The sequence below is a fragment of the Pipistrellus kuhlii genome, unplaced genomic scaffold (genome assembly GCF_014108245.1).
Source record: "Pipistrellus kuhlii isolate mPipKuh1 unplaced genomic scaffold, mPipKuh1.p scaffold_m20_p_12, whole genome shotgun sequence".
NCBI lineage: Eukaryota > Metazoa > Chordata > Mammalia > Chiroptera > Vespertilionidae > Pipistrellus > Pipistrellus kuhlii.
Window position 1 is genome coordinate 36,350,838 of NW_023425427.1, and position 16,158 is coordinate 36,366,995.

A 16,158-nucleotide genomic window follows, 5' to 3' on the forward strand; every position below is an offset into this window, starting at 1 on the left:
CTGCATCAACAAGCCCTCCCGGTGATCACACGAAGGTTTGAAAAATCACTGCCCTGGGAAACACCTCTGAGCCTGTCCATGTCTGAGCCAACACGTCTGTCGGGAAGCCCTGGGAACCGCTAAATGCTCTAGAATCTCAGCTTCTAAACCACATGTCCAGAGGCCTTCTTGTACCCCAGAGTGGCACTCACATCTTGATCTCCTGTTTTAAACCACATGTGTCAAACACAAGGCCCGCGGGCCAAATCCATCCCGCCAGGCCTTGCAATGTGGCCCGCACCGTGCTGTCATCACTGCACTCCGCTGCGTTTCCATCACAATGACAGTTTATGACTGTTCAGTAAACCATTCGGCCCGCGATTTAGGCTGGATTTTAGATTTTGGCCCCTTCTCTGATTGAGTTCGACACCCCTATTTTAAACACTTAGAATAATACCTGACTCCTAGAAGTACTCCATGGGCAGTAATCATTTAATTATTTTGTTAGCCCTGGCCAGGTAGCTCGGTTGTTTGGAGCGCTGTCCTAATATACCAAGGCTGTGGGTTCAGTCCAAGGTCAGGGCACATACAAGAATCAACCAACAAATGCATAAATAAGTGGAACAACAAGTCCATGTGTCTCTTCCTTCTCTCTAAAAGCAACCAACAAATAAAAACATATGCTAAAAAGGAGCCATGGATCCCATCACTGTTTAGTTGGCTGAAATAAATTGTTTCACAAACTTTGTTTTAAAGTGTGAGAGTGAGTGGACCACTTGTAGAGCATTCAGTAGAGCACCCAGACCTTTGTCCAGATCACCATCATAATAGCTGCCACAGGAGGAACCACGTAGCCAGGTCTAGCGTACATGCTTAATAACTATCAGGGAAGACCATCTGCAGTGTTTGCTATTTCTAGGAGAAACATTTGTGGCATGCATGCTACTTGCAAACCTGAAACCCATTCTTCCCTCTTTCTTCAATTAAGAAACTCCTGGTTTTCTTTGGGGCAGTAACATGCCCAGCTAAAAGCCCTCCCCATAACCCTTGCAGCTAGGAGTGGCAATTTAAACCAGTTCTGGCCAGTTAAAGGTAAGCAGAAATTCCTGGGTGAAACCTCTTGGAAAGCATTTCAGAAGAAGCCAACGTGGATGGCATCTGCCTTTTGTCTCTCAGTTTCTCTCCCTTTTCCTATCTAGAATGGCATGTGATGCCTGGCTATGCAGCAGCCATCCAGGACTATGAGGATGAAGACTGTACACAAAGCAAGGCAGAACAGAAAGACTGAAGGAGCACTGGGCCTTGGCTTATTACCTCTGGACTTACTGTTAAACAAGAAAAAATAAATTACTGTCCGATTAAACTTCTGTAGTTGGGTTTCAGTTACACGCAACCTAACACGATTCTAACAAACAGGGCCAAAGTGCTAACCAAGGCACACACACTGTTTCTTTAGCCAAAGACAAAGCTGGTAATGGAACAGTGGCTGGTGGGTTAGGGAATTCTCCTTACCCTTCAAGTCCCTCTGAACCTGGACATGGATGAAAGAATGAACACTGGATCAAGAAGGCATTCTTCAAATTGAAATGCTTTTATTAGAACACTAATAATTGCAGATAAAAAAAAAAACGTGAAAAAAGAGAAGACACTCAAATGCTATTAATGATTAGGTAAATTAGTTGGAAGGAAGATTTCCTCAGTGTATACAAAATGTAAACATTTGCCCTGGGATTTTCCACAGTTGGCACAGTCCCTGAGGACTTATTTGGAACAAAAATATGTCTATCATTATAGCTGATGTCTGTGAACTTGCTATATTGGAAGTTAAAGTTCCTAGCACACCCCAAATTTTCTATGCAAAAAAAACCCTAAAAATGGCCACCAATCAAGGCAATTTCAACATCAACTGCTACATGTGGAGGCAGAAGCATGGAAGCAAATCAGTCTTCCAACAGTGAGCTCCCACTCACTACACTTGTGCTATTTACATTTACTACCATGACAGAGATTATAAAAATATACACAGTATATAAAACCCCTGCTTGAGTCTGGGGTACTTGATGAAACATTTTTTGCTAATCAAATGCTCCAGAGAGAGGCCTCAAGTCAGTCACTGGGACTCAGGAGAGACTAGGAAGAGGCCCTCTTCTGTGCAGAAAATGGAGACTCATAAACCTCCATGGGCGGGCAGGTGCAGACCAGGTGCTGATCTCCATAGATGTCATCAATCCGGGCAATGGTCGGCCAGAATTTGTTCTCTGGTTTCACAAAGGGCTGTAAGAACAAAGGATAAAGATATTCTGCCATATTCCCTATTCTGAAAGGTTATCTTTTCTTTTTAATATATTTTATTGATTTTTTACAGAGAGGAATAGAGAATTAGAAACATCGATGAGAGAGAATCATCAATCAGCTGCCTCTTGCACACCCCCTACTGGGTACATGGCCTTGACCGGAATCAAACCTGGGACCTTTCAGTCCGCAGGCCGACGCTCTATCCACTGAGCCAAACCAGTCTCGGCCTGAGAGGTTTATCTTGTGAAAGGATATTACAATGATACTCCCACAGCCTAGTATACCACTAGCCCAAAATGTATACGAAGCTAGCCCTAGCTGGTTTAGCTAGGTGGATAGAATGTCGGACTGCAGACTGAAGAGTCCTATGTTTGATTCCAGTCAAGGGCAGGCATGTACATGATTGCAGGTTGAATCCCTGGCCCTGGTTGAGGCACGTACAGGTGGTAACCAATCTATGTGTCTCTCTACATAGATCTCTGTCTCTCCCCCTTCCTTCCACTCTCTCTAAAAATCAATGGAAAAATATCCTTGGGTGAGGATTAACAACAAAAAAGTATAAGAAGCTAAAATGTTCTCATCCCAACAAACAAACTACACAGCATCTCATTCATCTGAGAACCATAAAGAAAAAGAAATAGCCCTAACTGGTTCAGCTCAGTGGATAGAGTATCGGCCTGCTGACTATAGGTACCAGGTTTGATTCCATTTAAGGGCATGTACCTTGGTTGCAGGCACATCCCCAGTAGCGGGTGTGCAGGAGGCAGCTGATCAGTGTTTCTCTCTCTCATTGATGTTTCCAACTCTCTATTCCCTCTCCTTTCCTCTGTGTAAAAAAATCAATAAAATTTATTTCTAAAAATTAAATAAATAAATAGCCCTAGTTGGTTTGGCTCAGAGAATAGAGCATCCGCCTATGAACTGAAAGGTCCCAGGTTTGATTCCACTCAAGGGCAGATGCCTGGGTTGTGGGCTCAATCTCCAGTGGGGGTCTTGCAGGAGGCAGCTAATCAATAATTCTTTCTCATCACTGATGTTTCTATCTATCTCTCCCTCTTCCTTCCTCTCTGAAATCAATTATACATATATATATATATATATATATATATATATATATATATATATATATGGCATAATACATTGAAAAGAAATAATTGCATTTGGAGCCATCTCACTGCTGGATGGTGGGAGAAAACATCTACTTGACAAGGTCCCCTATTGAAACTTCCTCCACTGCACGCCCTGCAGATTCTCAGACTCTCACTTCAGAGACGTCCACTCTCAGTGTACTTCCCTTGTCGGGGCCCGCATTTCACCATGTGCCCCACAGAGAGTTACTAGGAGACTAAGAGTGGGAGCCCCTCGGGGTAGGCGATGGCCCCTCGCAGGCACGGGGACACTCTCACAGCTGGCACAGTCAGCTTCCGAGGAGAACTTACGAGCGGGAAGGCTGCCACCTCTCTGGAGTACGGCCGATCCCAGTGCGAGGCTGTGACGCAGGTCAGGGAGTGTGGAGACATCTGGGACAGACAGACAGGGATGGGAGAGGCTGCCTTCTCCCCCGTCAGGGAGCTTCCAACGGGAGCCCGCTGGCAGAGGAGGCTGTTGTCTTGTTTCAGTTTTGGGGGAAGGAAATCTTGGTAGGAATTTTTTTTTTTTATTGGGAAATATTTCAAATATCAGAAAGCTATGGTAATATAATGAGCACATCTACTAACCAACATCAATCCACATGCTGTCATATTTGCTTAACCTTTTAAAATAAAAACCACTAAATAAATAAATAAATAAATAGAATTAAATAAATAAATGAATAAATAAATAAAATAAAAACCACGGGAGGCAGTTGAAGCTTGCCTGGATTTCCCCTCTCCACCTCATTGTTTGCCCTCCTCCCCAGGGATGACCACTATCTTGAATTTGATGTTCACCAGTCCTATCATGTTTTTATACTATTATTGCATACATTAATAAACAGCATATAGCACAGTTGTTGTTTTTTATCATCCTGCCGAAACCAGTTTGGCTCAGTGGATAGAGCGTCAGTCTGTGGACGGGAAGATCCCAGGTTCGATTTCGGTGAAGGGCATGTACCTTGGTTGCAAACACATCCCCGGTGGGGAGTGTGCAGGAGGCAGCTGATGGATGATTCTCTTTTATCGATATTTCTAGCTCTCTATCTCTCTTCCTTCCTCTCGGTAAAAAATCAATAAAATATATTTTAAAATAATAATAAAATAATAATAATTTATCATCATATGAGTATTATCCTGCACTTGCTTTTGTAACTAGTATTATGTCCTTTACACATCTATTGCCATTTTAAAAACAGCCTAAATCCCAAAAGAATTAGCAGTATCGGGTGTGGGGGTGGGGTTGATAGTACAAATGATCATACTGTCTTCCTTCGTTACCCTGTCAAACTCACACTGAGTAAGGTACCTGCCTTCTCCTGCCACCCATTGGCCCCTGCACTCCACCTTCTGCTGGGCAGTTTTGAAACTTGCTCAGCATCTCAGACGTGTTGTCCAGCTTGGAGTCATAACAATACAACCACGGCCTTCATGGTGTTCTCAATTCATGCTACCCCGGCTTAATAATATCTGGGCCCAATGAGAAACTCAGGGTTCTCCCTAGATATGAAATGAACATATTTTGGGAGAGGCAGGATAATGCCTAACAAATTGTTCTCCAACATAAGCCACGAATATTATAAAACATTCAGGCCAAGGAACAACCCAGGTGTTCTCAGAGGTAACTGCTTGTCTTTAATGTAAGAACTTATCTTTACCCTGAATTTATGAGGTAAATAATCTCACTGCAGTGCACCAAACAGAGACACAGAATTAGACTTTCTCTTCTAAATGGAGCCCTTAGGCCTCTGCTCCCTCTTTGGCAACCAGTTGGGTGCATGTGGTGTGAAGCTGCCACAACTCCCAAAACAATGACATAAACAATGTTAAGACTTAGAAAACATCTACATTGCACTTGAGTAACTGCCATGTGCAAGACTTAAACTTCCAAGTAATGAATGCATCATCTCAGAAGAATGGCCTTGATTCTAGGCAAGAACATCATCTTCTGATGAGGGAGTTCAGGGCATGCTGACACATTGGCCCAACCGTTTTATCCTCTATGGGACATTCTGAATAAAGTCAGTGACTACAGACCTTCAGTGGGTTGACCTGGGGGTCGATGCGGCCCTCCTCAATGTCGGCGATTTCCTGCCGAATGTTTATCATGGCATCACAGAATCTATCCAGCTCTGCCTTGTCTTCCGACTCAGTGGGCTCGATCATGAGAGTCCCTGCCACTGGCCAGGACATTGTAGGGGCATGAAATCCTGCAAGGGAACCGGGGAACATGTGATGTTAATTTTAACCTTCCCAATTTGGAAGAGACACTCTCACATAGATGCTTCTCTCTGTCTCTCCCCTTCCCTTCCATTTTCTCTAAAAAAAATCGTACTAGGGACTTGAAAGTTTGGAAGTACTAGATGGTAACTTCAATTACCACCTCCCTCCTGGCCCCTTCTCTCTCTCCCTCCAAATGCTGCTGCAAGTCAGACGTGAGATGCCAGGAGTCTGAGTCAGGTTATTGGAAGAGTTAAGAGGAGATTTTGATGAGGCAGTTGCTAATTTCATTAATTAAACCACTCTCTGGCTTTCCCATTTATTATCAGTATAACTTTGCATAGTAAGATCATTCATTTGAGAGAGAATGAGTCTCACACACAAACACACACTCAACCATACACACGAGACTCTCATTAAGATGCAGTAGTAAGTCTACTAAATTATTAAAGTTTTCATTTTACTTATTAAAAGAAGTCATTCAAAAACCATCATTAAAATTCAGATGGGACTCCACATTCATTGAAAGGCAAAGTTCTCTCCAACTTAGCCTTTCTGAGAACTGAAGGATCTTTGATATGACTGATAATGTCACTAAGAAAATGTATTTTAATAAGGGCTGTGTTGAGCAAACACCCACTAATATACAAAGGGCCCGCGTCTCTTAAAATTCTTCAAAGGAAAATTGTGTCACCGCTGTGAAAGCATACGCCTATTCCTCATCTCTAGAAGCAGCAGAAACAGCTGTGTCATGCCTGAAATGGTCGTAAATATGAATATAAAATGCCTCTCCTTTCTAACACTTTTACCGATAACTTGCTCTGCTTCTTCCCCCATTATACCACCTTGCCTCTTTATGGGCTTCTCTGTTCACCAGGAGTGGGAAAGAAATAAGAATTTGCCAGAATTGGTCGAAACCGGTTTGCCTCAGTGGATATAGTGTTGGCCTGCGGACTGAAAGGTCCCGGGTTCGATTCCGGTCAAGGGCATGTACTTTGGTTGCGGGCACATCCTCAGTGGGGGGTGTGCAAGCAGCAGCTGACCGATGATTCTCTCTCATCGATGTTTCTAACTCTCTATCCCTCTCTCTTCCTCTCTGTAAAAAATCAATAAAATAAAATAAAAAAGAATTTGCCAGAATTGATAGAGAACAACAATCATTTTCTCTTTGGGATTTTTAATTTTGTTAACTATACTGGCTTCTTGGCTGCATGGAGTCAAGATGCATGACTTGCCTTTCAAAGGGCAGTACAAATGCAGTCATAAGGGAGAGTTTTTTCTCTGTCACTTTAAAGGCTGCCTAGAACCCTGGGCTCCCCACTTCGCCTATGGATCAGTTTCCTGCGGTGACTGCACATTCATTTCTGCCTCCAGGAAGTGGTCCACAGCCAGTTCCAGCAACTGCGTGAATGTCAAAAGCCCCAGTCCTACTCCATCCCTCACCCCCTACCAAGAGTCGCTCCCCGGAGGCCACTCACCATAATCCTGAAGCCTCTTGGCCACATCCACAGCCTCAATATTTGCAGACTTTTTGAAGGGTCTTGTATCCAAAATAAATTCATGAGCCACATAACCTATTAGGGAAAATGGTTTCATCTTGAGATTAGCATCGGTTTGTTGTTTTACACAAGCAAATGGGCAAATAAAGCATTCCTTTAATGCATATTGAAGTGCATGGGTACTTGGTAAGTTTATAGGTGGAAACAAAGACTTCCTCTGTTCTTACTGCAAATAAAAATGTTTAACGTGCCAGGCCAATGTATCTGATCCTAGTGCCAAGGAGCTGATGGGAGGTGGGACTTTGGTGCTAAGGCTCCGCTGAAACATTCAACAGAGATTACTTCTAACCTAAAATCTAGTTGCAACAGTCATCACAGGCCTGATCCTATATACAAAATATTTCTAAACCAAAGATCCATTAACACGCTTTTCAGCAACTTTCCCCCCAACGTCCAATAACAGATCTTTCTGTGTGTATGCAAATATACATATACATTATATGTGTGTGTGTATCTCCATAAGACAGAATTTTATGTGGTTCTTCAAAGGAGCTTTTGAAGTTTCAGTTTCAGACTGAGAATTAGAAATAAGAGTTGTCAAAGAACACACTGCAAGTGGCAAAGAGTTGATAAGACCAAAATCTCTGAGGGGTCTGCCACTTTGGTGTAGACAGATTGCCTCTCTGTGCCCAGGCTGTCGTTTCCCCAGCAGGAGCTGCTGACCACCCATCCATCATCAAAAACCACCACAGTCAGCATTTTCATATAAAGAACAACATTCCTGGGAGTTCCCCATAAATGCCAATGCCACAACAACAGAACGGATTTCTTTCTTATGTGAGGTATGGCTGTAGGGAGTAGGGAGTGCGTATGGCTTGCGGTTAGTCGTTCTTTCTTTCTTCTGGTGCTTGTCGTTTCTTTCCTGTTCCTGTTCTGTCGGTCCTTTCGTTTCTGTCTTACTTTCGTTCGTTCTTGAGTCTTTCTTTCTTTCTTTCTTTCTTTCTTTCTTTCTTTCTTTCTTTCTTTCTTTCTTTCTTTCTTTCTTTCTTTTCTTTCTTCCTTTCTTCCTTCCTTCCTTCCTTCCTTCCTTCCTTCCTTCCTTCCTTCCTTCCTTCCTTCCTTCCTTCCTTCCTTCCTTTCTTTCTTTCTTTCTTCCTTTTAAAACATTTTATTGATTTTTTTACAGAGAGGAAGAGAGAGGGATAGAGAGTTAGAAAGATCAATGACAGAGTAACATAGATCAGCTGCCTCTTGCACACCCCGTACTGGGGATGTGCCCGCAACATGCCCTTGACTGGAATCGAACCTGGGACCTTTCAGTCTGCAAGCTGATGCTCTATCCACTGAGCCAAACCAGTTTCGGCAATAGACAGATTTCTTTCAAGGAAAGCATATGCACACGAGATAATAATGTTCTCTTTCTTAACCTATGTTGCTGATTTTCAGCAAACAAGGAATTACTTAGAGGTCCTTGGAGCAGACAAGTCCTCAGCTTAGAGAATAGCTCCAGGCATTAGCAGCCCCTGAATACAGTCTGTGAACGGCTCTGCTTTTTATGTAGTGAACACATATGAGCAAATTGGTTTTGTGTGAAATAAAAGTATGAGATCCTGAGGCTTTGAATATACTGTTACTGCATACTTACTTTTAACATATGCTTTCTTTCTTTCTTTCAGAATATATTTTATTGATTTTTTACAGAGAGGAAGGGAGAGGGATAGAAAATCAGAAACATAGATGAGAGAGAAACATCGACCAGCTGCCTTCTGCACACTGCCCACTGGGGATGTACCCGCAACGATGGTACATGCCCTTGACCGAAATCGAACCCAGGGCCCTTTAGTCCGCAGGCCGACGCTCTATCCACCGAGCCAAACCGGTTTCAGCAACACATGCTTTCTAACAATGATGGCAATTACATTTGTGAGGAGTGTGATTCCAACGCAGGAAGTTATATGCGTAGGTGGGGGGAGGGGCAGGAAGTGCCAGTTGAAATGATCAGGGGGGAAATCATGAGATGAAAGTCCTCATCAACTGTTAATTCCAAGAATCCTAAATGTCCTATTAAGCTCCTCCATTTGGGGAGCCCCACTCTTGACCTTTCTTCTCTGAGCCTCTGGCAGCCAACCCAGCACTGTGACAATGACTTACGAAGGAGACGAATGCTCTGAAGCAGCGGTCGCCAACCTTTCGGACCTCACCCCAGTTGGTGACCACTGTGCTGAAGGACACTCTGCGGCAGTGGAGGAGGAGGAGGAGAGGGACACATGAGGGTGGACAGGAGTTGCTCTTGCTGGTGGGCAGGGAGCAGAATCTTCCAGAGGTTTGGTAATGGCTGGAAGACCCCATCAAGCCCAGCCCAGCCCAGCGCCGCTAACACTAAAGCTTCATCTGCCGAGGCCCCCACCACAGCCTCGTGGTTTGGGAAGAGCTCCATTTTCAAAATGAGGTTCAGATGTTAGGCGTTCGGATGGAAACGAGTGGAATCTCAGCATCTTTCTCTCGCTCTCACTCTACTGAGCCCCGCGGAGGGTGAAATTTAAACTTGGTGGCTTTTGGAGGCCAGATCCCAACATGTTCATCTTTGTTTGCAGTTTTTACGGAGGAAAGATATACAAACTTCCTAGGGTATAGGATGAGTCAGGGCACTCTGAAGTAGAAATTGTATAAACTGATCAGCACAAGTTTTCATTTTCACCGAGTAGGTGTTTCCGCCAGGCCTGACCATGACTATAACTGAGAATTTGACTAGACAGCACGTCAAAGGAACAAGGAAAGGAGGAGATGGGATGATGGGAAAAGCAAAATAAAAATGGTTTGGCTCCGGGCTTGGCACATGCCCCTTCCCAATCCCTGGAAGTTAATTATCTTCCAAGGCTATAGAACGTGCTGCAGAAAAAAAGGACTTTTCAAAACCCCTCTTGAGCTTTGCCAATGTTGCTCAGTGGTCGACCTCTGAACCAGGGGGTCACGGTTTGATTCTCGGTCAGAGCACATGACCAGGTTGCGGGCTCTGATCCCCAGCGGGGGCAGGGCAGGAGGCAGCCGATCCATGATTCTCTCTCATCCCTGGGCCTCAGGAGGTGTGACTCCCCAGCCAGGGATATGAAGGCCCAGCTCCCGAGGCCCATGTCAGTCCATACGGCCACAGGGAAACCTATTCAGGGGCAAGAATTTCCGAACAGCGTTAGGTTTGTCCAAGGACAGAACAGGACAGGCATTTAAGACTTTAAAACAATGTGAAAGAAACACCATTTAGATTAAAAAGTGAACTTAGCCTCCCAGAGAGTAGACACTTGTGAATTTTTAAAATTTCTCCGTTAAAAGGGTATACTACTGCTGCTCTCCATCCCAATTCTTGCCTGCCACTTCTTTGCTTTGCAAAAAACTATAACCCTCAACCGTTTAGCTGGTATTTTCAAATCTCTCAAAGAAATGGTTCATAAAGGGAAGCCTGGAGTTCATTAAAATTGTTGCCCCATAGTCAGAGGTAATTCCGAAGCTTTTTTAGAGTTAGTAAATAGAAATAAAATGAATAATGGTCTTCGAATATTGCCATTAGACATTTTGAAATACAGTATGTTTAAAAACATTTCTAATTTGGACCCTTGGGAGGTAAACTGATAATTCCTTTCTAGGCCTTAAAACACAAAGGCCCAAATTGTATGATGAATGTGTTTACCAGACCAAGCATGAGACAATTTTTGGTTTCATGAACTTTGGGATTGGGTAATAAAGTCTGTATTCTCCAGTTCTTTTCTGCTTGGGATGATAAATAGGATTCATTATTTAATTCTGGGGTAAAATGTCAGAACAAACGGAAAATGTATCTGTCTTTTTATGCTGCAAACCCCCTAGAGCTGGGGCCAAAGAAGTCACTGAACTGCTAAGCACATGGTGGGCACCTGAGAAATGCTTGCTCGCTCTCCTCTCTCCTGGAGCACCACCCATCCCCCGCAGTCCAGGCAACAAGCATTCCTGCCTTAAACAACTAAGCCGGGCATCACAGTACCCTGCGCACTGACTACCCATCACGGAGCTGTACATCTAAGTGGGTGAGTTGTGTGGTATGTGAATTCTATCTCAATAAAGTTGTCAAATAAAGTTAATCATAAGGGGAAATGTCAATATAAAAAAATTTGAAAACAGAAAACAAATATTGATAAATTATAGCAAACATATGGTGTTTTACTCATCACATTGGCAAAGCTATTTTGGTTTAGGTTTGCATTGCTTTTTCGTGCTCACTAGGCCCTGGTGCCATGGTCATTCTCACTGCTAAATGTGAAAAAGCTCAGTACGAAGTCTCTGGGAGGACAACGAGGCCTCAGTATCAAGAGCTTCAGTGAATTCATAGCCTCTGAGATAATAATTTCTCTTCTGCGACTCTAACCTAAGAAAATAATCAGAGATTTTTATTTATATATTTTTTTTAATCTAAGAAATGCAAACAACTCAGAGGAAAACCTATACAATTGTTGAAATTGTGGTATACCCATACAATAGAATTGATACACTTTCAAAGAACATGTAATGGCATGGGGAAATAATCCTATATAATAAAAGGCTAATATGCAAATCAACCAAATAGAACCGACCAGTATCTATGACACACACAGATGCTCAACATAGGAGCTGCCCCCTAGTGGTCAGTGCGCTCCCATAGGGGTAGCATTGCTCAGTCAGAAACCTGGCTCACAGCTGGCAAGTGCAGCGGTGGTGGCGGGAGCCTCTCCCACCTCTGCGGTAGAGCTAAGAATGTCTGACCGCCGGTTTAGGAACGGGCCTAAGCCATCAGTCGGACATCCCCCGAGGGCTTCCCAACTGCGAGGCTGAGGGACTCCCCTGAGTGCACGAATTTTGTGTACTGGGCATCTAGTCATAAGATAAAATAAAGTTAAAAAGAAAACAGGACATAAGTCCTAGCTGGTTTGGCTCAGTATATAGAGTGTCAGCCTGCAGACCGAAAGGTCCTGGGTTCAATTCTGGTCAAAGGCACGTACGTCGGTTGCAGGCGCCTCCCCAGTCCAGGCCCTAATTGGGGCTCATGCAGGAGGCAACCAATTGATGTGTTTCTCTCACATCAATATTCCTCTCTTTCTCTATCTTCCACTCTCTCTAAAAATCAATGGGAAAATATCCTCAGATGAGGATTTAAAAAAACAACAACAAGAAACAAACAAACAAAAACAGGACACAAACTGTGCTTATAATATGATCTCAACTGTCTAAAACTAAGATGAGAAGGAATACAGCAACATATTAATTGCAGTTGTGTCTGCTAGACTGAACCATGGATCATTTACATTTTCTTCCTCATACTTTTTTATTTTCCAAATGTTTCATATTGAGCACCTATATATTATTATATAACCAGAAAAAAAAACAACACAAATACTAAAGCTATTCCTAAAGGCCCGTATATAAGCAGGATGCATTCCAGCACAAGAACTGTCTGTAACTGAATTAATTGGTAGCTCCAGTAGCTTCTTTAATACCTACGTCAGAAGACTTTCATTGTGTTGCTTAGAGACCTACAACTTTCATTCCTACTCTCTGGGGAGCATTTCTACCGGAGCTTCTGGTTATTTAGTTCTTTCCAAACTCTAGAACCACCCCTTGGGAACATATTTAAAGGCAAGACCAACCTTAAATGAAAAACTACAGATGCAGACGTACGCTCTCCTGCACAGAGAAACCCAATGCCGAAGAGTGGCCTCCTTCCTGTGGCCCAAAGCCTGGGCTGCTGCTGACTGACTGGTCTCTGCTCCAAGCCCCCTCTGTTCCTTCTCCGGTCCCGAGCCCACGCACTGTGTGTCTACCTGACACCATCCCCTCCATCCTCTCCAGGGTGACTTTGTTTCCCTGTCTATTATCCTCTCCATTGAAGCTTCATCCTCCCCTCTTCCCTGCTTTTTCCATAGAAACAAAACAAAACTACATCCTAGGCAGCAGCTCCTACCGCCCTTCACCTCCAAACTCCCCCAAACCACGAGAGCTTCCCACAGCTCCTCCCCAACCTCATCCCGCTTCTCGGCCCATTCCCGCCTGGCATCTGCCTCACCATCTTGCTCTGCTTTCTAAGGTGACTGAAGGCTTCCTTAACGGTTAAAGGCAAAGGTGCCTTTGAGGACACCTATCAGATACAACCAGCACTCTGCGCGCTGCACTCTGCGTTTGTTTGTCGATGGCGTGTGCTGCGCTAGGCCTGACACCAGGTATGGGAGCTCCAGAACCTGCAGGAGTTTGGGGCTGATGGCAGAGCCGGAGGATAAACTAAGTGGGAGAAATCCTCAGTGCTGAGGGAGCCAAGAGGAGGACATAGTTCTCTTCATCCAGAAAGGGAGGCTCCAGGGAGGAGGCGAAGCCAGAATAGCAGCAGGAAGGACAAGCAGAGGGTTTCCAGGGAGAGAGGCTGTGAAGAAGGGGGGTAGGGGGTGTTCAAAGCCACCTCAGGGATGGAGTCCCTGCTCATGGGGAGGGGGCTTCTGCACTCCTCTTTTTTTCCCTTTTTTTCTTCAATGAATATTTACTTGTTTCTGTTAGTTATATATATATATATATATATATATATATATATATATATATATATATATATATATATATATATATTTTAATCCTCACCTAAGGATATCTTCCCGTTGATATTTATTATTTTTAAAAAAACATATATTTTATTGATTTTTTACAGAGAGGAAGGGAGAGGGCTAGAGAGGTAGAAACATTGATGAGAGAGAAACATCGACCAGCTGCCTCCTGCACACCCCCCACCGGGGATGTGCCCGCAACCAATGTACATGCCCTTGACTGGAATCGAACCTGGGACCTTTTAGTCCACAGACCAACGCTCTATCCATGGAGCTAAACCGGTTTCGGCTCCCGTTGATATTTAGAGAGATGAAAGAAGAGAGAGGGAAAGACAAGAGAGAAATATTGATGTGAGAGAAACACATCAATTGGTTGCTCGGGCCAGGGAGGATTCTGCAACCTAGGTACGTGCCCTTGACTGGAATCAAACCAAGGACCCCTTTAATCTTCGGGCTGATGCTCTATCTATTGAGCCACACTGGCCAGGGACCCTCTTAATGTAGCCATCTGTTTTAGGGGTTTTGCTCTAGTTTTTCGAAACTCTTTCTTAGGTCTCCCCACTTCCAAGAGTCTGTTCTCAGAGATTGTGTCCTCAGCATATCTACCTGACTCCATCCCCTCCCATCATTTCCATATATTATTGCCTCTATTACAACCCTAAGAGGCATACCTAAAATATATCTTCACACTCAACTTATCAGTAACTAAGACTCACTGATTCTACTTTTAATAGCATGTTTATCCCACGCCACTGTCTTAATGATTTCAACATTCTCTTAATCTTGTCATTCCTCTCCTCAAAAACCTTTCTGCCTCAGAGGTCAAGTTCTGGGCCTCCCAAGACTTTCAAGGCCCCATGCTACCTCTCCAGCTTCATCCTCATCAATAAGTTGGGGGCGACCGGGCCTGCAGGGAAGGGCAGTTGGGGGGGGGGGGGCCCAGGCCTGCAGGGGAGGGTACTTGGGGATGACCAGGCCTATAAGGGAGGGCAATTAGGGGCAAACAGGCTGGCAGGGGAGCAGTTAGACATCAATCAGGCTGGCATGGGAGTGGTTAGGGGGTGATCCGATTGGCAGGCAGAAGTGGTTAGGGGCAATCAGGAAGACAGGTAGGCAAGCAGTTGGGAGCCTGCAGTCCTGGATTGTAAGAGGGATGTCCAACTGCTTGTTTAGGCCCGACTGGGGGGTCCCAGATTGGAGAGGGTGCAGACTGGGCTGAGGGACACACACTCGTGTGCACAAATTTCATGCACCAGGCCTCTAGTTTCCAATAACTATACTTTTCTCTGGTATATACTCAGAAATACAAGTTTTCCAGCATCTGCAGAAAAACAGATCTACTAGGACAAACTTGATTTAATCAAGAAAAACCCAAAGTGACTAAATTTAATACTTGCCTCTTGCACCCCGGAAAAGGACTCTGTAGTGTTTTTCTAATCTCTTGGCCATGTAGTTGGCATTCAAGATAGCAACTTCTGTGGCTTGTTTAAGGCCCTTGCCTCCCATCATCTGTAACAGAGGGAAAAAGAGCTGTCAACTATGGAGCAGGTAAACCCAAGGGGCACAAACCAAAGGCACCTCCAAAGAAATCTCCCCACAAAGAAAGTCAGCCCACCATCACTGTAAATTGCACGTAAGGTGGAAACCCTAACAAGGATATCTTTCAGTCCTCTCTAATCCTGAAACAGTTTTTGCTTTTCTCCTTTGAACGGTAATTTTACATTGCTTATTATAGTAACAAAGCCTACAGCAGGGTAAAATTGACTGCTGACTGCTGTGTTATCTAAAAAGGAAAAAGAATTATTTTAGGTTATACTCATTTAGGGGAGTTGTTTGTTTGTTTACTGTGAATTTGAGATGTCTTGATGACTGCCTAGAATCCCCTGGGATCTTGACCAAAATCCCCACTGAATCAATTTTGTGTGGTTTATCTTCCAACTGTCCACAGTCAAGGCCATTTATGTATAACAACTGCTGGGTTTAATTATCCCTTTTTCTGGTGGCTCATAAGCCTCTGTGATTATATGGGGTGAAGGTCATCAGAAGCAAAGAGCGTAAAGTCAAGATTGCACTGTTTTTATTGCGTACCTTCTTCCCAGAATACATCACATAGGATGGAGGCTTGGTAGGTATTAAATAAAGAACTAATGTAAAGCACAAGAGAAAGCATCAAATAAAACAACAGAGGCACTAAAGTCCAAAGTCAGGAGAAGACACATTTGCCAGGCTGGTCACAGAAAGGTTCATGGGAAGAGTTAGAATGTGAGTGGAAATTTAAAAATGGGTAGAGCTGAAACTGGTTTGGCTCAGTGGATAGAGCGTCAGCCTGCGGACTGAAAGGTCCCAGGTTCAATTCCGGTCAAGGGCATGTACCTTGGTTGTGGGCACATCCCCAGTAGGGGGTGTGCAAGAGGCAGCTGATTGATGATTCTCTCTCATCGATGT

At 44.0% G+C, this 16,158-nt stretch overlaps 1 protein-coding gene across 1 annotated transcript in view; it reads right to left on the reverse strand.

Annotated features, from left to right (window-relative positions):
* Nucleotides 1-1,554: 1,554 nt before the first annotated feature.
* GLDC (glycine decarboxylase) overlaps nucleotides 1,555-16,158 on the reverse strand; it is a 74,813-nt gene continuing 60,209 nt past the window's right edge. The window contains exons 21-25 of the mRNA XM_036434053.2: nucleotides 15,111-15,222; nucleotides 7,106-7,201; nucleotides 5,445-5,617; nucleotides 3,714-3,794; nucleotides 1,555-2,253 (exon numbers count right to left, since the gene is read on the reverse strand). Of these exons, the coding sequence (XP_036289946.1) occupies nucleotides 2,110-2,253; nucleotides 3,714-3,794; nucleotides 5,445-5,617; nucleotides 7,106-7,201; nucleotides 15,111-15,222 (606 nt within the window). The 3' untranslated portion in view covers nucleotides 1,555-2,109. The remainder of the gene's footprint in view (nucleotides 2,254-3,713; nucleotides 3,795-5,444; nucleotides 5,618-7,105; nucleotides 7,202-15,110; nucleotides 15,223-16,158) is intronic.